Here is a 24103-nt window from a genome sequence, read left to right on the forward strand (position 1 = left end):
CTGGGTGGCGCAGCGGTTTGGCGCCTGCCTTTTGCCCAGGGCGTGATCCTGGAGACCCGGGATCGAATCCCACGTCAGGCTCCCGGTGCATGGAGCCTGCTTCTCCCTCTGCCTGTGTCTCTGCCTCTCTCTCTCTCTGTATGACTATCGTAAATAAAAAAAAAAATAGAATTGACTGAACATTCTGAATTTCAAATGAACAACCTTCATACAAATTTTGTAATGTAATGCATTTATAGGATGACGATATATCATATAACATATAATTCAAAATGAATAGAATAAACTATGCCTATTGTATGAATCAAAATAAAGACAGAGGAATGACAAAGAGACAGTCATAAACTTAGGAAAACCTTTTGCATGGAAGGTAAAACTTGAACTTGACTCTAGGCTGATGTGGTAGGGGGAAGCTGGAAGGATATCTCAAGTTGGGAAAAGAATGTGGACAGAGCTGTATTTGGTCGAAATGGAGACTTTTTAATAGAAGAGTAAAAGATATTGTCAAATCAGAATTGGACCAATTTGTAGGTGTGTCATGTGACAAAAATGACCGATGTCACAGGAAGGAATTTCATGGATTTTCTTCCAGAAATAATGGAGACCTGTGAAAATTTGGAAGGACTGTAATGGATTTGACAGAGTAGTTTCAGAAAATTGCCCATCTCTGGTAATGTTCAAGGAATTAGAAAGCAAAGGACTAGATAGGAGGCCATTTATAACCACATGCTTGTGAGATGCCAGAGACCTGGACACATGTCGTGGGAATGTCAGACAAGGGTAGCTCTGACAAATTCTCAAACAGAATGAAACATAGTCTTGATGTGATAAAGGGGGTGAAGGAAATAGTACCTTAGAAATGATAGTGAGGTTTCAGATTCAGTGACTGGGAGAATGCAAAATTAAAATATACCTAATGGTAGAAACAGGGAGGTCAGAAGAGAAAAAAAAAATGGATGGAGGGGCACCTGGCTGGCTTAATCAGTAGACCATGCAACTCTTGATTTTGGGGCCATGAGTTCAAGCCCCACATACAGCATAGAGCTTACTTTAAATAAATAAATTTAAAATAAAGAGAAAAATTGGATGTATGAGAGGACATGGGGTTCAATGCTGTCAATAGAAAACTAATATGCACCACATATGTCATTTTAAATTGTCTAACAGCCATATTCAGAACACTAAAAATAAACAGATGAAATTGCATTTAACAATATTTTATTTGCCCTAATTTTTAAAAAATACTATCATTTCAATGTATAATAAATATAAAAATATTGATGATATGATTTACCTTCTTTTCCTCACACTAAGTCTTTGGATTCCAGTATGTACTAAATACTTAAAGCACATCCTAATATAACTAACCACATTTCAAGTGCTCAGTAGGGACTATGGCTGTGGCTATCACATTGGACAGTGTATTGTTGGCCAGTTTAATAGAACTAACAAAGATTATGTAGCAAATGCCTCAATTAAGCTGGTACTAAGATTGACTGTATTTTGGAAATTATAATTCTGTTTATCCTTTCTCCTCCTCTATTCCTTTTGTTTATTTTAGCTACTTCATATTCAACATGTTATTTTAACAGAACATCATTCTTTCCCCACAGCACCAAGAATTTTAGAAATATCTATGATAGATTGTTTCATTGCTCTCTCCAATTCTCCATTTGACTTACAACTTTAATTAAACAAGTCAGTCTGAATCTTCTTTTACTTCTCCCTTTGTCAGTCTTAAAACTCTTGATTATGAAATAATTTAGCAATATGTCCTCAAAAACCTTGGATAAATGACACTTAGTACTTTGGAAATGAAACTACATTTTTCATGTTCCCCTGTCGGCATATGTGTATTTCTCCAGCATTTAATGTCTGACGTAAACTTGCTGGATTTTTGGTATTCACTATATGCTAAAGAACTCAGTATGAAAGGGAGCCTACTTCTATAGAAAACACGCCAAGGACATTGTGTTCCATCTTTACAATGAAATGCAGATTTCCCATTAAAAGGCGAATCCATCATTTCAAAAGGTTGAAGAGGATGGTGCATTAAAAAAATCCAGCTGCTTAAATTTAGGGCATTGAAAAACATCCAATAAAAAAAATGTTCCTGGGTTTCAAGCATTTTCATTTGATTATGTATTGGATAGTTTTTCATTCAATCTGTGATCTTGCCTCTTAGAATTCTGTCCTAAAATAGTCTGACAAGTGACTCAACTGTGATACTTTATTAACTTAAATTGCATATTTTGTTATTTAGAATACACTTGTGTTTCGTAATATATTATTAATTTTTGTACAAGAAATGTTTGAATTTTCTTACCATGCTTTTCTTTTTCATGTTTATTCTTAGGCTTCTCTCACTCCTATTTAGTTTCTTTTATGTTTTTTTGAGCTTCTTTGAAGACATTGTCTGCCAGGACAGCAATTTTGTTCTCCAACCAACTTCCTTCAACTGATTTAGTCCTCTGTTTCTCTCTGCCTCACTGTTCTTATGTGTTCTGCCCAACTTTTCTCTAATTAATTTAGTAGTAAGAAGTGTTAAAGCCAGTGATTCCCTGAGCAATAACCCTCTGTAGGGTCTGCAGACAACATGGCCCCCAGAAACTGGCTAGGGTGTGCACACATGTACACACACACACACACACACACACACACACACAGTTCTTCTCCACACTACTGAGCCTAGTGCTCTGGGAACAAAAAAGCTTATGTCAAACATGTCTGTACAGCGCATGCATTTTTTGACAGGAAATACGGTAATAGTTGTTTATTAAAAGTCATGTGTAAGTCTCCATGCTTAATGGAGTCTAGTCCTGCTTTTTCTCAGGACCAGCACTAGAAATATGGGCTGGGACTCTATACACAGGGCTACTGTTGAACAAGGCCTGTGTAAAATGCCCCTATAATAGATATTGACTAGGTATTTTAAGCTGAAAGTTTGATTCTCTCCTATTAGACTGATTGTTAGGCATTTATACATATGATAATATTGGCCCTGGGCCAATCCCTAATAGTAAATGTTTCTCATAATTCTTTGGCATCCAGTATGTTTCATGAAGACCGGTTTAGTCTCATTTGCATACCTTCCTCTCCAGTGTCCATGTTCTTCCAAAAGAATTATTAATTTTAAAAGAGAATTTATTCTAGTTACTCAGTCTACTTCTAATGGGTTCTTTTTTTTCTCTCAACAATGGAATCACTTTTTTTCTGGACTCACATTTTATTCTAAGAAGTATTTTGCTGTGCTTTCTCCTGGTTTATAGGGGGTTTTTCATACTGGGGTCCTGTGCTTCCAGTTTCCTGCCAGCACTGGCTATCAAAACTGCTTAGGCTGCAAATAAAATATGAAATGAAATCCATCTGGCGTTTCTCATTGAATTAGGACCAGAACATTTTTGTTAAATATTAACAGATGGCTAAATTCTTAATATCAAACTAACATTTTAAAACATCTAAGGGGCCCACATGAGGAAGAAAGGATAGAAGACCATGTGTTCTCTCTATCGCTGAGCCCGTCCTTCTCCACACTTTTCCTCCACTCATCCTCTCGACCCATGTGTTGAGAATCACTGGAGTCTCTTTTCTCAGACAGCTCTTATTCCTTGGTAGCTGGTGTCAAAATAGTGCATGATGGTATCGAAATATTGTAATCAAATGTTGGCTAACTCAGGTGATGTGTTGCCATTGGCAGGCTTCAAAATCTTTTATTAAAGCCAATTTTCTCTCCCTCTCTATCTCTCTCAATAGGAAAAAGAAAAGAAGTATATGCTCCCCTTGGACAACCTGAAAGTTCGAGATGTGGAAAAGAGCTTTATGTCTAGCAAGCACATCTTTGCACTTTTTAATACAGAACAAAGGTAAGAATATGAAGCAGCTTCTGTCTTCAGATTTTTTTTTTGCTTGAAATTTATGTGATCTAGAGACCATATTTATAAGAGTTCCTTTGGTGCCATCTTGAAATTTGTTAACTCTATAGTTTTCCTTTCATTTGGCTTGTATGTTTAACTTTCACCATACGTTATGGATTGAAAAGATTCGAACTTAGAATAAGAATGATCTTCAAGCATTAATTAGTTTATTCCCTGCTCTTCCATCAGGCACTCAAATCATGTTGCTTTCACTCTTGAAGTGCATTTTATTAATTTAAAGTCTTCCATGCCCTGAATTTATTGTGTACATACTTATAAATTACTGTTATTATTTTTGATAGTATCTGTCCAGCATGGGTGGATACTACTCAAGACCTTCTTAAAAAAAAATAAAGACCTTCTTATGTATATTAGGATGGCATTTTTACATTGGTGAATAGAATTATTCCCCTTAATGTGAATACAAATATGTAGTACTTCACAGTTTTTCAAAGCACTATGCACAGTCATTTTTTAAACAGTCTCCCATGAAGCCAAAAGATAGAGTAGTGTGGTGACCATTTTAAAAATCAGAACTGTGGCTCAGAGAGGTTAACTGACTTTCTTAAGATTATAAAATTAGTGCATAAGAAAGCTTAAAACTGAAGCAGGACTTCTGTGTTTAAGTCCACTTTTCCTTCCACTTATGTTGCTTGTCTTGTTTTATTGCTGTTGTTTGTTTGTTTATTTGTTTTACTACCCATCACCTACAACATCAAAACTTAATTTGGGGCTGATTATCATGGAGTGCCATGGTTACTTACTGAAGCCAAGGAGGAAAATTAAATAAACAAATGGAGAGGTGGCAGAGGGTGGAATAGAGAGATGTCAAAGGGCTATAATGAGGCGAACATAACAAGGAGATCTTTTCCAAATGGAAATGTTCTAGGAAAAAGCTAATTAATTTCTGTGAGTCAGTTATTAAGAGATTGAGTCATTAGGTGGCAGGGTCTAATTTTAACCCATCTCTTGAGGCCCTTTTATCTTTATTTAGCAATAAATGATGTTCCCTGATTAGGTTCAATGACCGGCCTAAGGTCAATCACACAGTAAATTAAAATAGCCAAAGAAGCCTTCTTCCTACATTCCCAGTCAGTTGCTCAGAGTGACTCATTATACAAAAATACTTAGAAAAACCACAAGAGCAAATCATTTAAAGAACCTAGGGGAAAGAAAATTAAATATAACTACCCTACCGAATACTGAGATGGAGTTTTTAAAAACTTGGTATTGTTTGAAAGTTGCATAAAAAAAAAAAGAACTGTGATGATAAAGAATAAAAAGATTTCCTAGAGAGAGCAGTAGTGTGTCCTTGTGCTAGGGCCAACTGAGTACTGTTTACATACTTTTCTCAAAGCAATGGGTAATTGGGAGGTCCTGAAAGAACCTTCACAGATGTGCTCAGCCTTCTGCCTGGATGCAGAATTGAAGTGAACTACTGCATACAAAGTCAATTTGAGTTCTGGGTCAACCTGGAAGGTTCAGGTTATAAAAGGGCTTGGTACAAAATTTTAAAAATCAGACAATGGTAGAGTATCTTTCTAGATGAAATATAACTGTGGATTTTTAAGAGCACAAAAGACACCAAAATAAGATAACTGGACTTCTAAAATTCTAGTAGGTATTCTGGAATCCTAGAGTTCTCAGTAGGTAGTGAACTCTTCAGCTACTTCTCAGAGACCTCTGAGAGTACAAGGCTGTCCCATCTATATGCATATTTGCCATTGTCTTTTCCTCTGAAATCTTTAAATTATTTTTGTACTGTTTAAGACCTCCAGTACAATGTTGAATATGATTGGGTATCCTTGTTTTGTTTTTTTATTTTAAGGAGAATTATTTCATAATTTTATAATTAAGTACTTTCTGATAGGTAACTGATATCAGGCAAAGAAGACCCCTTGTGTCCGTGTTGCCAAAGTTTCTGTTTCTGTTTAAATCATAAATGGGGGAAATCCCTGAGTTGCTCAGTGGTTTAGCACCTGCCTTCATGGCCCAGGACGTGATCCTGGAGTCCTGGGATCGAATCCCACATCGGGCTCCCTGCATGGAGCCTGCTTCTCCCTCTGCCTGTGTCTCTGCTTCTCTCCGTGTGTGTGTCTCTCATGAATAAATAAATTAAATATTTTTAAATAAATAAATAAATAAAGTTGAATTTTATCAAGTGCTTTTTTTCTGTCCCTACAGAAATTGTATAATTTTCTTCTTTAATCTGTTCATGTAATGAAACAGATTCATAGACCTTCTAATGTTAAACCATCCAGATCTCTTGGGATTAATGATGCAGTATTATTTATTATGCTTTCCTGGCTTGTTTGCTAAGAATTTTACTTAGACTTTTGCATGTATGGTTATAAGTGAGATTTGCCCATAAATGTCCTTTTTGTGTGTGTGCTGACCTTGCCTGATTTTCATATCAAGCTTCTGTTAGCTTTATGATTGAAGTGGGAATGAGTCCATATTATCCTTTGGAACATTTTTATAAGATAGGATTAACTATTAATTGATTATTTGGTAGAACTCACCCATAAAATCATCTGGCCCTGGTGGGCAGTTTTAGTAGGTAAACTTTTTTAACTAGTGAATTAATGTATTTAACAATTATAGGTTTGTTAGGTTTTCTATTTTTATCATAGGTCATTTTGGACAAATTATTTTTTCTAGGAAAGCATCTATTCTGTTCATTTTTAAGTATATTAGTATCAAGTATTTCTTAATGTTCTGTTTTTTTTAATTCCTGCTGTATCTGAAATTTGACCCCTTTTTATTTCTAACATTAAACTTTATCTTTTTTAACATAATTATTTTTGCCAGACCTTTATCTGTTTTCAAAGTAACAGGTTTGACTTTTTTAACACTTTTCTTTGTATATTTTTTCTTTCGTTTTTAAAGATTTTATTTATTTATTTCAGAGAGAGAGAGAACAAGCATGAGCATAGGAGGACCAGAGAGAGAGAAGCATACTCCCTGCTGAGCAGGGAGCCAGATGCAGGGCTCGATCCCAGGACCCTGGGATCATGGCCTGAGCCAAAGGCAGATGCTTAACTGACTGAGCCACCCAAGGGCCCCTTTGTATATTTTTTTCTATTTCAATAATCTCTGCTCTTTTCCTCAGTACTTCCCTCTTTGTATTTTATTTGTGTATTTTGTAGGCTTTTTTTCCCTAACTTCTTAATTTGGATATGTAGTTCATCAATTTTTTGTCCTTTTTCTTGTATATGCAGATAAATTTATATATTTCCCTCTAAGTAATCTTGAGATATAATATTTTCTGTTATTATTAAGTTCTGTTTCTTGACACTTCTGTTTCTATAATCTTCATTATGATTTCTTCTATGAGTCATTTAGAAGTATGTTTTACATTTTTTGGTGCATAGACTTATTGGTTTGTTGTTATTGATTTCTAACTTAATTGTATTGTGGTCAAAGAACACAGTCTAGCACATGACGAATTTTCAAAAATGTTCCATGTGTGTTTGAGAAGAATGTATTGATTTGGGAGTGTGGGGTTCCATGAGAGTCCATTGGATTATGCTTGTTCATTGTATTATTCAGTCTCTATATTTACTATCTTTTTTCATATTAATGAATTCACACCCTCAGCAAATTTGTATTAGGCAGCCATTATGTGTCAGGCACTGCTCCATGTACTGAAATACATTTGTGAATAAAATAAACAAAAAAGATGATACATTTTAGATTATGTTCCAGAGAAGGGTTTTGGCAGGGAGACAGACAAAAGCCATAAAGAATCTCACTTCATCAGAAGGGTAGTAAAAATCTCATTTTGTGACTATGAGCTTGATTATTCTAGTAAATCTGTCAATTTTTGCTTTATATATTTTGAGAATTTTGAGACCAACCTATGTTATTAGAATCTTACAAGTTTAGAATCATTTTATCTTCCTGGTGGTTTTCTGGATATATAAGTAATTTTGGGGCAACCCTCTTTATTCCTAACAGTGTTCTTTGCCTTAAAATTTATTTGTCTGCTCCTAATATAACTATACTACCTTTCTTTTAGTTAATATTTGCTTGGCTTACCTTTTTTACCTTTTTTGCTATCAACTATTTTTTTAAAAAATATTTCTTATGTATTTGAGAGAGAGGAGGGTGGGCAGAGGAGAGAGACAATCTCAAGCAGACTCCCCACTGAGTAGGGAGCCTGACATGGGGCTGGATTTCATGATCCTGAGATGATGAACCAAAAACCAAGAGTCTGATGCTTAACCAACTGAGTCACTGAGAAACCCCAACCATTTTGTTTTTTTATTAAGAAGCATTCTTATATCTCATGCATCTAGATTTATTTGTTTTTAATCTAATGTTCTTTTTCATTTAGCTAGAGAGTTTAGTCCATTAATATCATTATAACTGGTTTATTAAATTTATTTGAACACCTATTTTAGTCAGAATATAGGGGTATAAAGACTTCAAAGTTATGAGATAAAAGAACCATCAATATATAATTTAATATCCAACTGAAGTATTATTCAAAAATGAGAGCAAAATAAAAACATTCTCAGGAAAACAAATACAAAACTTAAGAGTTAAAACCAAGTAGCACCCACTGTAGGGTTCTCTAAGGGATATACTTTAGTGTGAAGGAGAATGAACCAAAATTAAACACTGGAATGCAAGGGAAAAACTGAACAAAGAAACTGACAAAGTAATAAATTTAAACAAACAAACAAACACTGCTTATGTGAACCAATTTGAAAAAGGTGGTAAGGAGTAAGGTGGAATTCAAATGCTGAGTAACAACAATATGGAAATCAGGAAAGTTAGTAGAGTTAAACTGTTTCAAGGTCATTTTGGAAAAGGAGTAGAAAGACTAACTTCAAACTTTAAATAAAAATTGAGGAATCAAAAAGAATAAAAATAAAGCATATAACTACTAAAGTATATAAGGAGAAAATAAATTAATTAGAATTTTTAAAAGTCAGGAGTGAAGTGGGGAGGGTATAAAACAAGTATAGAAAAGGCAAGATAATGGGCAGCCCCAGTGGCCCAGTGGTTTAGCGTTGCCTTCAGCCTGGGGTGTGATCCTGGAGACCCCAGATCAAGTCCCACATCAGGCTCCCTGCATGGACTCTGCTTCTCCCTCTGCCTGTGTCTCTGCCTCTCTCTCTCTCTCTGTGTCTGTCATGAATATATAAATAAAATCTTTAAAAACAAAAAAAGGCAAGAGAACACCTTTTAACATTTTCCTGTTCTCTTATTTATTTTCTCAGTAAAAAATAATTCTGTTATTTACTCCAAAGTATTTATTAGGCATTTCTTCATTATCAGCTATGCATGTCAGTATTGGTATTCTAAATGTTTTGCATGACATTTGTAATCACCAGTGAGTGTCATACAGCATTCATTTTTCAGTAATCTTAAGACAGAAAATTTAAGAATGAATGAAGAGGTTAAAGAAAAAAAGGAGAAAAGGTAATCTAGTTGAGAGAATAATTATACATGAAACAGATTATAGTGTGTAAGGTAACATTTCACCAGATCTATGATAGCATATTCCATTCTAGTGTTTAAGTCCCACAAACAATAGTTAACAGCATAGGAGGTGACCCTTCTTGGGTCTTGGCATGAATTGATGGAGAGGAGATTGAAAGGAATATCCCAAAGAGGAAATAGCATTAGTCAAAGCAAATGATTGGAAATGGTACTTAATCTGTTGTCACCTGTTCTGGATGAGAAGAAGCTAATTTCAAAGGCAAGATGAGCCCTAGTTAAAAAAAATTTTTTTTTTCTCCATGGAATTTATTGGACTGGACTTACCATATAAATCAATATATTTTAGTATTCTATGTAGAGGGAAAACAATGCATCTTTCAGAAGCATATATGCTTAGCATAATTCTTTCTATCAGCTATACTTAAATGATATTCTTTTCACCACTTACACGGATTCTGAAACTATGTTCCAATTTTTTTTTCTGAGATAAAAATCTTATAAGAAAAATTATATTCTTGCCTTTATTAATTTATCTATTTCAGACAAGCTGTAGAAGAGATTTTATAAATGCTTCTGTTGATTTGTGTGCTTCATCCTTGTCTTCCACTTTAGTGTTTTGGATCAAAATATTTACCCATTCAGAAGACCCTTGGGAGATGCATTGGGTTGGGGTTGAGTTCCTGTGTGAACACTAGCATTGTCACCAGTGTAATTGTAAAATATCATGGCTTTCTAGGGTTCTCTGAAACCTTAGAGATAATCCTGTCCATTCTGCTCATCTCACAGGTTAAAGAGTTGATACCCATAATAGTTAAATACCCTTCCCATGTCACAAATGTTAATGACAGAAACAAAAGTAGAACCCAGGCCAAAGGTCTCCTGATCCAGGGCTCTTTCTGATACCACAGTTTTGATATTGACTGTGGAACAGGAATTCCACCTAATATTTTCATTGGAATTATTCCCAAAAGAGCAGCAATGAAGAGATTTTTAACTTTCTTTGGAGGTATTTCTTATCTCTTAGTCCTACCAATTTCCATGGAATGCTTTTAGTCTCATTGGCAAAGCTAGACATAGAACTGACCAGTACCATTGCTACAGTTCTTTTAAAAACTTTATTAGTCCTTGCTACTTGTACCACAGCATTATTCCTAAGAGCTCATACAGTTGCTGTTTCAACTTTCCACTATAAAGTTTAAAACAGTTATTCTGTAATTCCCCAATCATCAGGTGTGTGAGAATTGATACATTTAACATCCTTCTTTAAAAAGCCTTTGGTGTCCTGGTAAATTAATATGATCTTTGTGAGTCTGGTGACCAGATTTTTGAGCCATTCTAAACAGTGTTTTAGTGCTAAGATTTTTATAAATGGAAGGAATTGTTACTAGCTGCAGTGACTTATGCGCTTGAGAGTCAATTTCACACCTAGACTGATTTAGCCTACAAAAACTCCAGGTAAGAGTATGCATCCCCCAACTCTCCTCTGGGCCTGTCAAAGACCATATCCTAGATATATGGGGAGACTTATAAATCGCAATACTTTGTCCTCACATTCATTGCATCACCAGATCATTTTGAAATCTATAAAAGATTCCTAAACTTCTTTGTGGCAGGATCTAAACTACGATTGGAATGTTCCCCCAGGTTTTTGTTCCATTTGATTTTGTTAGAAATGCCATGTTTTCTCTGGTCGAGGCATGTCTAGATAATGGCTTCACTGTGCTGGTCTTTGCTCTCCCCAGGCAGGCCTTCTCTTTTAAGGTCATGCTAAGGCCCATTTGGTCCAAGGTATGTCAGTTCTGGTAACCAGCAGAGATCTGCGTCCATCCAGGGGTTTTGTAGGGCAGCCACATGGTGTTTTCTGAGTACCCCTTGGGGTTGTCCAGCTCTGTTTACTTTTAAAATAAGGCATTTTTTCCGTGACGTTGCTTTGTAGCTTCAATTCAGAATATGGTTATCAACATTGCCAAGTGTTTCAGTTCACCTCCCCCTTTTCCTACAGAAAGTGATTTTAGGATGTTTCACTAGTCCACTAGTCCCCAGCATACTACTGACACTCAATAAATGTCAAATAATGCCACACTATAGCTAGTGCTGCACTTTAGGGATTCCAAAAAGAATGGCTCTTTATTCTCATTGTTAAGTGGTATATTTTTCCACTTGTTAGCTGGAAAGAAATTGGAGTCAGATTTTTCCATTTATATACCTTTATGCTACGTTTCTATATTAAGACACATTTAGCGTTTAAGTTGTTTGAAAAGTACATTATTAAACAAATACGCTGGGCAAAAGGTGGTATACAATGCCTTGTCAAAAAGGTCATGTCTCATTTGAATGTGGTGTAGTGTCAAGTCTATATTAAAAGGGAAGCAATTACTCTTCCATAAATAGGATGGCAGAGGCTCAAATTCATTGGAAACTCAGTAGATTAAGAACATGTAGAATTTTATAATAGGAAATTAAATATTGTATAAGGAATACAGTGCAATGAGGCTTGTGTTTAGGACATAAACATGATACTTGGAGAAGTTATTTTATTTTATTTTACCCCAAAGTTGTCAAAAGGATGTTTCAGACATTTCTTCTTGCCTCATAGAATACTAAGTGAGGATTGTTTCTCTTCTGAATACTCTAATTCAAGAAAATTTTTCTTTGTCAGATTAAGATTCAGTTGTAACCAGTCTTTCCAGTCCAAGCTGAGTAATGAGATGTATGTTACCCTCCATTTCCCCAAGGAATGTGGATGGGTTATAGGGGTGTTTGTAATACTCTCTATGAGTACCTAGTATATTAAAAAAAATCAGGTTGATAGTAAAAAAAAAATCTTTATCACTTTCAACTATCTTATCTAGTTTATTATATCCTCTCTGTAACTTCAGGTATGATTATAAATGCCTTGATTTTCCCTGTACTCTATTCCTAGTATCAAAAAAAATGCCACCAGATGTGAGACTAAGTGAAGTCTGATGCCTTGTCTGGACGCACATGTAACCAAACTGATAATCATTACTCAGGTGTCAGTGGTATGGCTGTGAGAACACTTAATGTATTTAAGTAATGGAATGTGCTAAGTCGACATTTTAACACCTTGTACTACTTTCTAGTTTTAACATGGTAACAAATAAATAAATTAACTTAAATATAATTATGTGACAGATATTCATCTCCACTGCTGCACTACTTTCTATGAGGGGGAGTTGGTTTTGTCTTGTTCATTGCTTTATCCCCAGGGCCGTACACCTCAATAACATGAGGGAATGAATAAATGTATCTATATTAAACTTTTCTTCCCTGTTATATAGAGAAGATATAAATAAGACCAATTGCCAGGAAAAAGCATTCTGTAGGTAAGCTTTGGAAGCCTAAAGCCTCAGATCTGGGTGGGCTGAAAATGAACATACAGATGAAAACTCTTAGAGGAAATGAACACAAAAAGAAATCTTTGATTTAGTAAGTAAGAACCTGAGAATTTTCAGTTCTATACAAACTGTATAAATATTATTTGAATTTAGAAGAACAGAATTCCATGTCATTGTCCTTAAGAAAAAAATAGAGAATAGATGTTCTGTTGTAAATTGTCTCTGTTCTCTTGTTCATTTTATTATTCAGAACTGTGTTGTAGATATCTCCATTCAGCTTTCTAAATCTTCAGTTCTTTAGCTTAAGCAAAGTATTAACAAATTTCAGGTTTTCTGTTATATGTAGAACTTCTGAAAGTAAAGGAGGTAAAGAGCCAGAAGACAGGATTTTAGTTTTCTGTTGGTAAGATTTTGGCCCTTTTTGGTTCTGCTAGAACTATTAGGTTCACATGGGTCAGACAGAGAGTTGAGGACTTTTGCAGAGTTGCTGATTGCAAATTCCCAATATGACAGAAATGCTTATTTCCCACTGCAAATCTAGAGAGATAGACCCGGTGCTTTCTTTGTGGAGGAGTTGGATAGAAATACATGTGTAGCGAGTCAGTAAAAGTATACTTTATATCTTGAAGGCTGTTAAATACAAATCTTTGATTCAGAGAACTCCCTTTTTTGTTTTTGTTTTTGTTTTGTTTTGTTTTGTTTTTGTCTGCTCTCTTCCTTAGTTCCAGTCTCTCACTGCAAAGATATTTGTTGTCATGTGGTTCTGATCCTGCATATTACAATAGTTCCCAGCTCTCACTACTCTTTCTTTCTTCCCCTTGTTGAGTGTCTCTCTGGTTATGAAATGGCATCAGGAAACACTAGGTACACCAGAGAGGAGGGGTGAAAATGTTTTCAAAGGGGGCATCTGGGGAGAGATGGATTAGAGAGCTAAAATTGTCTGCCCATTTGATTTGATTCACCAGCTACACCAAGACAAAAATCAAGTATGATTTGGTAATATTTTTGTGAACCAAGTCTGTGACAATTGATTTCACAGCTAAGATAAATTCTCATGAAAGCCAACATAATTGCTTGGGTATGAAATGTCTGTGGCTTGAAGCAATCAATTTAAATTCTTCTCTTATTGGTTTTCAAATTAAACTCTGAAGTGAAATAGGAGTATGATGCCCTACTTGGATGACTGTTTCTGCCTTTTCTGAGGGAGAAAAATAGCAAGTTGGTGCTTTTTAGCTTTTTCAAATGTCATTAAAAGGCTTTGGAGAAATTCTTCATGCTTAAAACACCTGTGTGTAATCCATATCCCATTTTTCTAGGGGAATTAGACTTTGGGCTCCCTTTGAGTATTTCAAACAAAGGGAATGATAGGATAGAATCAGCGACTTCAATTCAATTCCTTTCTTCCCAAGGATTTAAACTGGAGTTGTATTTTAAGCCATTAGTAGCACCAGCAGGGATTTTGGTCAGTGTTTGAAGCATTCATGTTCAGGAGGTTTGTGTCCAAGGGCAATCTTGATAAATGAGCCCAATACGGCTATGTAAAGTTCAAGAACAAAAAGAAATTCTGTCCTTCACAGCAAGTTTACTTTTCTTCTAGGATTTCAGAACAAATACATTGCCCGCTCCCCACCTACTTCCTGGAAGGACTGTTTGCTGATGGGTAGTCCCCTCCCCCACTACCCCTTCAGACAAACACTGTGGCTTGGGACAGCCTCCATTTGGGGACCATAAAACTGGCCCCAGCTGTGTTCATTAATGATAGGGAACAATCACTGGTCGCAAACATACTACAGAAAAATACATGCTCTGTTCTACGATACAGTCTTTAAATGAGACTCTGTAGTGGTTAAGTGGCAAGAGAAAGTCTGACAGATCATTAAAAGAGACTGGTACAGACGAGCCAATATTTTAAAATGTGATGGTTTATAAATAAGATTGTAGTGCTAGGTTTTGTTTAAAAATTAGCTTTAATTTTTGAAAACTAGTCATCCTAAAGAACTGTATTCAAAATGTAAAGAATGAGTTTACATTTTGGTCATTTGTGGGAAAGATAAAAGTAAAGTGAGTTGTGTGCTTCAGCAGTGTGATGGTGAATTTGTGACAGCATAGCATTCCCCCCTCCCCGCCCAAAGCCAGTAGGAAGATAGCCAAGGGTTCAGGTATTTCAGTCAGCAACCTGCCGGGAAGAGCTCTTAAGAAATGAATAAGCAGGGGTGTGAAAATTTCCCTAGCCTGAAGGAAATTTCTAAACACCCAAATTTCAGTTGGCAGTCCTAGAGGCCTCCCAAGAACAAAAATAAAGAAAATGAAGGGCATGCTTTACTATTGGAATAATCAGGTTTTTAGAGAAGACTTATAGAATATTGTAAAACAATCTGCATGTTGACAAAAAAGCCCTACAGGAAATAGAATAGAAAAAGTCCAAAGAAGGTTATTATTCAAATCTGTTGCTGTTTAACTCCAGTTATACTGAACAATGTATCCATGGCACTCTGGCAGACACACTGTTTTCCATTATTACTAGTGTTTCCATGTACTATCCTGATTTATTACTAAAGCACTAACACCTTGCCTAGGAGTTCCTGAGTTTGAAAAAAAAGAAAGCCTCAAAATATCAAAATAACATGCAGATATATAAAGCTTTATGAAGATCACTGAACTCCTTCAAATAATGCACTCAGGAATATTTATTGTAAGTCTGGCTTTTTACATTATCAATTTGCAAATCAGGAATCTTTTGGGGACCCAACGTTGCATGTGTGATCTATTTTCATTTTTCCTCAGTTGATTTGCTATGCAATCAACTTAGCCATTAAAGAATGTCCTTAGTGACTATACCTGCTGAGAGAAAATATTATGAAGGTTTTAATTATATACCTTGTATATAAGTTATAAATTATATTATTCTGCTTCTATTTGCTGCGTTCAGAGGGAAACTATTTACTGGCATGTGTAATTAATTTTAATTAACACACGCAGCATTAGTAAAGGGAACTGACACGGCACAAGCTTTGGTAGAAAATGTTAGTCACACTCTGCAGCTAACTCTGAGCAGATGCATGGTTTCATAAAGAAAATATTTGCAGAGCCTAACTGGAGTGAGTTTTTTCCTTTTCTTTTCTTTTTCTAATTTTGAAGACTGCCTATGTTTATTTCTTAGAATCTGAGGAAAATACTGCTCATATAAAGGAACAGTTTCAAAAAGTGCAATTGCAGTGAGTAGTTTGACTACTCAAACACAGTATCTGCCTTTGCTGTCAATGTGTTTGTTGAGCCGGTACCTCACTCCATACCTGTAGAAATTTCTTGTGTTATTCTACTAGATAGTAGCCTGCACTTGTTTTAATATTACAGAATAATTTTGCTTCGGAAAGTAGATAAATGCTTGCCACTTGGGTCACTCTATCAGGGCAGTAAGATAGTTAAAATATTTGTGTTTTAATGTTTATACTCTGTATTTTAAAATAAATTGGCCACATAACATTGATACCAGTGGCCCTCAAATTTTGGGGTCTGAGGACCCTGTCCTACTCTTAAAAATTGTTGAAGACTTTAAAGAGCTTTTGCTTGTGTGGATTGTGTGGATTATGTCAGAAATTTTGTGAGCTAGTTGGCCTCACGTTGTTGCTTAAAATTGGCTATAGTGAGAGAGAGAGAACTTCTACCATGGAAATTGACATGTTTTACAAAATATGGCTTTTTTTCCCTTGCATAGCTAGTTGTTAAACATTTATTAGCATACTGCCAATGATATCCGTTGGTAGAAATTTAAAATGAGAAATTTTTAAATATTCACTTATTAAATCATTTAAAATAATAGTAGTAAATCTATTTCATGTTAGCATAATTAGTATGTTTTATGGGGAAAATATATTTTAAAATATCAGTGAGAAGAGTGGCTATTTTCTTTACAACTTTGCAAAACTCTTTAATGTGTGGTTTAATGGAAGACAGCTGGATTCTCATATCTGCTTCTGCTTTTCATCTGCTGCAATATGTTGTTTTGGTTGAAGTATAAGAAAGTTATAGATTTTCTTCTTTGATACCTCACCAAAACTTGACAAGTGATAGTTTCCAAAAAAGTTAGTTGCAATATGGAATCTGAAATCATACTGATGAACTTTTCATATTCTGGTACATTAATCCATTGGTCTTTTGTGCATTTTTAAGTGGATCTTCCACTTATGAGTGATTTTATAGCATCATAGATTTGGAAACATTGATTCACTGACTTACATAGATCTGCTCAATGTGTACACATTTCATTATACAGTGTTTAAAAATCACATTCCTAATATTACCACCAATCTCATCAGAAAGTAGGCAATACAAGGTTTCCAAAATTCGAAGTCTGAATTTCATCATTGGTCATAAATACTGTCAGTTGTCTTCCTTTAAGTGAGTCTCATTTTGTCCATTTTTGAGAAAATGTCTGCCAAAAACTCAGGTTTTCATAACCGTAGGATTGACTCTTAGTAAGGCTTCCAAGTAGAAAATGCATCTCATAAAAAACTGGTACTTCAGCTTACAGTGGAATTGCAGAAGTGCTTATGTGTACTTAATCACTCTGTGACAGAATATTGTGAGGATATGTGCACTCAGGCTCTAGGTTTAATAGAATTAATAGTTTTACTGCTTCATCGAGATATCCTTAAGTGGAAGTGACTTTTTTGAAAAACTGTGAGTGCGTGGCAGTGAAAAATACAATGGCTTTCAATACAGCTTTATGACATTGACTTCATTGACACTAAGGTTCCCACCTTTGCTTCTGTACCACCAGTGCAAATGTTAATACATTTGCTGCAGGATAAACCATGGATATAAAAAATATATATATTCCACTTTGACTATTTTGGCAACACTTGTGTTTTTTTGATAAGCATTTGTATAAATGGTCTTTGAGTACTGATGTACAGATGCTGGACAAATATAATCAAATATATAGTACTATATATAGTACAAATACAGTACAAATATAGTACTGATACTGGACAAATATAATCAAAACAAGTATAGTCCTTTAGATTTGTCACATTTTAAGGTTAAAATGTAATTCTGCAGATGAGATTTTAACTCATACTTCACATTAGCAAAGAAATCTTTAATTAGACAAATTGCTGTATCATTGGAAAGTAACAGTAATTTCTTTTTATTTTATCTAGCAAGTTTTCATTAATGTCAAGTGCAAAAAAAGTTTTATTAATTAATCTCTCAGCTACAGAGCACACTTATTCAGTCATTGCAATACAACAACTTATCCCATAAGATGCTTCAAGGGTTTGGGGGGCACCTGGGTGGTTCAGTTGACTAAGCATCTGCTTTTGGCTTGGGTCATGATCTCAGCATTCTGAGATCGAGCTCCCTGCTCAGTGGAGAATCTGCTTCTCCCTCTCCCTCTGCCTCCTCCCCCCCCCCTAATGCTTTTCTCTCTCTTTCTCTCTCCCCCACCCCCACCAAATAAACAAAATATTTTTTTAAAAAGATGCTTCAAGGGTTTTTTCATTTATACTGTGAAGAGCTCTAACAAAGAGTATTTGGCTTTCAAAGAATACGTTAAATTTATGTTTAAAATGTGTGATTCCTTTTTCTGTGTTTGATGATTGGTCTCAAATGATGGTGTGAGTTATTAATTGGCATTATAATGCTATTCAAAAGTGCTCAGCTACATTAGACAAGAAGAGAATTTATAAACATATATAAAGCCAAGGGAAAGGAAGAGCTTTCATCCTATTTTTGTTTTATACTTATAGCTTTGTCCTGTTTCTTTGCACTAGTTTCCTTCCTTCTAGGAGCCAGAGTACTTTGGGACATGTTGGTCTTAATGGGTTTTTTTTAGCATCTTTAGTTATAGCTGTTGCAGATAAAGGTTGAGAAATTGAATCTTCAAATATCCCCTTTTTTTTAAGCCAATGAGCCATCCATAAATGTAAGAAAAATATAAATACATTATTTCAGAAAAAAATTATTAAATTCTAAAATTGTATTTTAGATAGAAATTTTAAGTTTAGAAAAGGTATTTTTTTTGAATTAAGGTATTGTAAAATAAAGACAAAAATGTATGCCTATACATTTGTTTGTCTCCATGTGGACAGTTGTAAACTTTAGGATTTCAAAACAATGACTTATTAGATGATGAAGTTGTAGAGATTATAGCAGGTATAAATGAAAATAGCCTTAGAAGCACAGTAGAAGTACTCAGAACAAATGAGTTAATCTCTGAAAATGCACATACTACCTTTGAAAATTCTAGGAAACATGAGAGTGCACAAGCTTACTTTCCAAGTGATGATAGCTACATGTAATGTAGTTTGTAGAAAGCTCTTCTGTGGATTCATAATAGGATGAAAGTGAAAAACAAATATTATGAAAATAATTTTGATTTTTGAGAACCCCCTAAAAAGGTTTTGAGGATCCTAGGAGTCCCCAGACAATACTTTGAGAACTAGTACATGATATAATGATTTATTGGTGTGACATCAATTTAAGGTTTATTTTCGTGCACTGATGGGGATACTTATTGCGTTAGTAAGTCTGTTGGTTGTATCACCTAGTTTTGAAGAACCAAGAAACCACTGATTACCAAATTAGATTTTTATATGTCCTCCATACTGTCTTAAAGTAGAAGGTGAAAATAGAACACATCTGGAAAGACAAACTCATTTCAGGCCAACATAGATTTATTCTAGTGATCAAAGCCATACCATTCAGTTCCTTCCCAATTACACTAAAATAAAATCCAAAACAGTTATGAAATTTCTGGAGCTTTTGTTTACTCCCCATATCTCCTATTGTTCTTTTATCATTGGTGATGTTAATGAAAATGGGTTCCAGCCAGAGAAATCATCAAATAGCTTAGAGTTGAAAAGATGAAATTTTTGGAAATGTGTTGATTTCTGAGAATCATGTGTGGAAATGCAGATGTGACCAAAGAGAGTAGCCCTGTCACCCACAAAAGGGAAAGGATCCAGGGCCTCAATCTCAAATGAGAGACCCTCTCTTTGATAGCTCGAAGACAGGAGGGAGGTAGGGGATATCATATGCACCTCTTTCACCTTGCTCTCTACTGATAGGTTTGGTAAGTGATGAAAGACAGGAAATACTGAACTACATTAGATGGGTTTTTCCTAAGTGGAAAGAGTTATTTGGTTAATATCTTTCATCTTGAATCAAAACTTCAGAAATTTAGAGAATTTTCTTCTTAAGCACTGCTTTTCAAATTGTTAGGGTAAAGAATTGTTTTTTTTTTTTTTAATTTTTCAATTAAAAAAATTTTTTTCAGTGTATTGCCCAACTAGTATACAACCTGTATCACATAACGACTTACCTTTTGGGTTCAACGTCACCCAAACTGGTGTGAAACCTATTCATTAGACTAGTCCATCAAGGCTTGGATATCATACAGTGTCAGGCTGCTATAAAAGCTTCCAACTGCTTCGGACAGTTTCTATACTTACGTACTTATAGACTGGTAACAAGCAATTCTCAGACCTCAAGTACTGCTCTGATGTTGGCCATCGCAAATATAGGGTTGAATTTGCCAAACACACTTCCCAGCAGAGGGTGATTATTCCTAGACAACTATGGCCTGTCATTTGCATAGCTGTTGCTAGATGCCACAGTAGAACTAGTTACAGCTACATTGACTCCACAGGTAGAATCATTCAAAGTATACATTGTTTCCATCTCAGATTAATGCACAGGGTCCAGTAACTGATTTTGGTTTTTCCTATAAAAAGCAAAATGATGTTAAAGTTCTTGGCTAGATTACTGGCATGGCAATTAACCCTATCTCTGTTTTAACAATGAAACTATCATCTGAAAGAGTATTTATTGAACAAGAATAGGCAGACCCTATAACATGTAATTTGTCACTAAAATTATTATATCCTTAATTCTTTTGAACTTAATTTATTTTAATTATTTAATTAATTTATTATTTCTTAACCAATTAATTCATTGTCTCCTACTACCTGGAGAATATTGAAATTTTATTGCAGTGCTGAATTTCTAGAAACTCCTTTTGTATGGCTTCTTCTTATGTCTGGATAGTTGATGAGGAGCAAGCAACCTGAGAAAAAAGAAGCTATTGATATTTCTACTTTCTGGTCCTTTTTCAAACCATGTTACCCTAGTGATTTCTTTTGCCCTCTCCACAGAGCAGTTTTTTTCTTCCACGTGACTTGACTGGTGTAAAATTATGAAAACTAATACTGGTTTCCAACCCATGGAAATCCAGATAGTACACTCAAGCAAAGACCTGAGAAAGGAAACTATCAGATAGTTATTCCTTGAGAGCTCCTGGCTCCCAGGAAAACATTTTTAACATAGTTCCTTAAGATCATCTCTTATTATACAATAATTTTTAATCCTGACAAACTTCTTCTTAAAGAATATTTCCTTCCTGAACTATTTTATGTTCAACTATTTATGTTTAAGGAAGGCATGGAGCTGAAGGATTCACATTCTATAGTATCTTTACATAGATTCAAATTAGTAATGGGTGGAGACTCCGAAAAAGGTATAAGCCCATCATTAAAATAAGGGTTTTTAAAAAATAATTTTATGTTTTTTTAATTAAAAAAAATTATTTAAAGTCAATTAATTAGCGTATAATGTATTATTACTTTCAGAGGTAGAGGTCTGTGATTCATCAGTTGCATATAATACCTAGTGCTCATTACATGTTACCCTCCTTAATGTCCATCACCCACTTACCCCATCCCCTCAGCAACCCTCAGTTTCTTTCCTATGACTAAGAGTCTCTTCAGGGGTGCCTGGGTGGCTCAGTAAGTTAGTTAAGGGTCTGCCTTCGGCTCAAGTCATGATTCCAGTGTCCTGGAATTGAGTCTCTCATCAGGCTCCCTGCAGAGGGAGACTGCTTCTCCTCTGCCCTTCGGTATAAGATGGTCCCCCTTTCTCTACATCCTTGCCAACATCTGTTGTTTCCAGACTTGTTAATTTTAGCCATTCTGACTGGTGTGAGGTGGGATCTCATTGCGGTTTTGGTTTGTATTTCACTGATGCCGAGTAATATTGAACATTTTTTCATGTGTCTATTGGTTATTTGTATGTCTTTGGAAAAATGTCTGTTCATGTCTTCTGCCCATTTCTTGATTGGATTATTTGTTCTTTTGGGGGTTGAGTTTGATAATTCTTTATAGATTTTTGAAAATAGCCCTTTATCTGATAAGATATTGCAAGTATCTTCTCCCAATCTTTCGGTTGTCTTTTGATTTTGTCAACTGTTTCCTTTGGTGTGCAAAAAGCTTTTTATCTTGGTGAAGTCCCAATAGTTCATTTTTTATTTTGTTTCCCATGCCTGTGGCTGAGGTCACAGAGGTTGCTGACTGTGTTCTCTAGTATTTTGATGGATTCTTGTCTCACATTTTGGTCTTTTAACCATTTTGAGTCTATTTTTGTGTATGATGTAAGGAAATGGCCCAGTTTCATTCTTCCACATGTGGCTGTCTAATTTTCCCAACACCATTTGTTGAAGAGACTGTCTTTATTTTTCACTGGATATTTTTTCCTGTTTTGTCAAAGATTAGTTGACCATAGAATTGAGGGTCCATTTCAAGTTTCTCTATTCTATTCCATTGATCTAGGTGTGTTTTTGTGCCAGTACCATACTATCTTGATGATTGTAGCTTTATAATAGAGCTTGAAGGCCAGTATTGTGATAACACCAGCTTTGGTTTTCTTTTCTGACATTTCTTTGTCTATTTGGGGTCTTTTCTGGTTACATACAAATTTTAGAATTATTTGTTCTAGCTTTGTGATAAAAAATGATGGTATTTTGATAGGGATTGCATTAAATGTATAGATTTCTCTAGGCCCTTTTAACAATATTTGTTCTTCCAATCCATGGGCATGGAACGTTTTTCCATTTCTTTGCCTTCCTCAACTTCTTTCATAAGTGTTCTATAGTTTTCTGGGTACAGATCCTTTGCCTCTTTGGTTAGGTTTATTCCTAGGTATCTTATGGTTTTTGGTGCAATTGTAAATGGGATCAACTCCTTATCTTTCTTCTGTCTCATTGTTAGTGTATAGAAATTCAACTGATTTTTGTGCATTGATTTTTATATCCTGCCATATTCCTGAATTCCTGTATTTCTAGCAATTTTGAGTTGGAGTCTTTTGAGCTTTCTACATAGAGTGTCATGTCATCTGTAAAGAGTGAGTTTGACTTCTTTGCTGATACAGATGGCTTTTATTTCTTATTATTGTCTGACTGCTGAGATTAGGACTTCTAGTACTATGTTAAACAGCAGTGGTAAGAGTGGATATCCCTGCCATGTTCCTGATCTTAGAGGGAAATCTCAGTTTTTTCCCATTGAGAATGATAGTCACTGTGGGCTTTTTGAATATGGCTTTTATGTTATTGAGGTATGTTCCTCTATCCCTACACTATGGAGTGTTTTAATCGAGAAAGGAGACTATATTTTGTCATATGCATTTTCTGTATCAATTGACAGGATCATATGGTTCTTGTCCTTTCTTTTATTGATGTGGTGTAATACATTGAGTGATTCACAGATGTTGAACCACTCTTGTGGCCCAGGAATAAATCCTAGTTAGTCCTGGTAAATAATCCTCTTAATATACTGTTGGATCCTATTGGCTAGTATTTTGGTGAGAATTTTTGCATCCATGTTCATCAGGGATATTGATCGGTAATTCTCCTTTTTGGTGGGGTCTTTGTCTGGTTTTGAGTTCAAGGTAATGCTGGTCTCATAGAAAGTTTAGAAGTTTTCCTTTGATTTCTATTTTTTGAAACAACTTCAGAAGAATAGGTATTAATTCTTCCTTATGTTTGGTAGAAATCCCCTGGGAAGCCATCTGGCCCTGGACTCCTATTTTTGGGGAGAGTTTTGATTACTGATTCAATTTCCTTGCTAGTTATGGGCCTGTTCAGGTTTTCTTTTTCTTCCTGTTTCAGTTTTGGTAGCTTAAACATCTCTAGGAATGCATCTATTTCTTCTGGATTGCCTAATTTGTTGATATATAGTTGCTCATAATATTTAATATTTGTTCATATTTCTTAAGTGTTGATTGTGATCTCTCCTCTTTCATTCATGATTTTATTTATCTGGGTCTTTCTCTTTTCTTTTTGATAAGTCTGGCCAGGGGTTTATCAGCCATATTAATTCTTTCAAAGAACCAGCTTCTAATTTCATTGATCTGTTCTCCTGTTCTTTTCTTTGTTTTTAAGATTTTATTTATTTATTCATGAGAGACAGAGAGAGAGAGAGAAAGGCAGAGACACAGGCAGAGGGAGCAGCAGACCCCATGCAGGGAACCCAACATAGGACTTGATCCTGGGTCTCCAGGATCACACCCTGGACTGAAGGTGGCGCTAAACCGCTGAGTCACCTG

The 24103-nt window shown here is 35.2% G+C and overlaps 1 protein-coding gene across 5 annotated transcripts in view; it reads left to right on the plus strand.

Annotated features, from left to right (window-relative positions):
* The window catches only part of DNM3 (dynamin 3), a 555059-nt gene that overhangs the window by 390431 nt on the left and 140525 nt on the right, over window positions 1-24103 (plus strand). For all 5 annotated transcript variants that reach the window (XM_055319209.1, XM_055319207.1, XM_055319208.1 and 2 more), the window contains one exon: window positions 3754-3863. In XM_055319209.1, coding sequence (XP_055175184.1) covers window positions 3754-3863 — 110 coding nt within the window. The remainder of the gene's footprint in view (window positions 1-3753; window positions 3864-24103) is intronic.

Source organism: Nyctereutes procyonoides, unplaced genomic scaffold, assembly GCF_905146905.1.
Source record: "Nyctereutes procyonoides isolate TBG_1078 unplaced genomic scaffold, NYPRO_anot_genome, whole genome shotgun sequence".
Classification (NCBI taxonomy): Eukaryota; Metazoa; Chordata; class Mammalia; order Carnivora; family Canidae; genus Nyctereutes; species Nyctereutes procyonoides.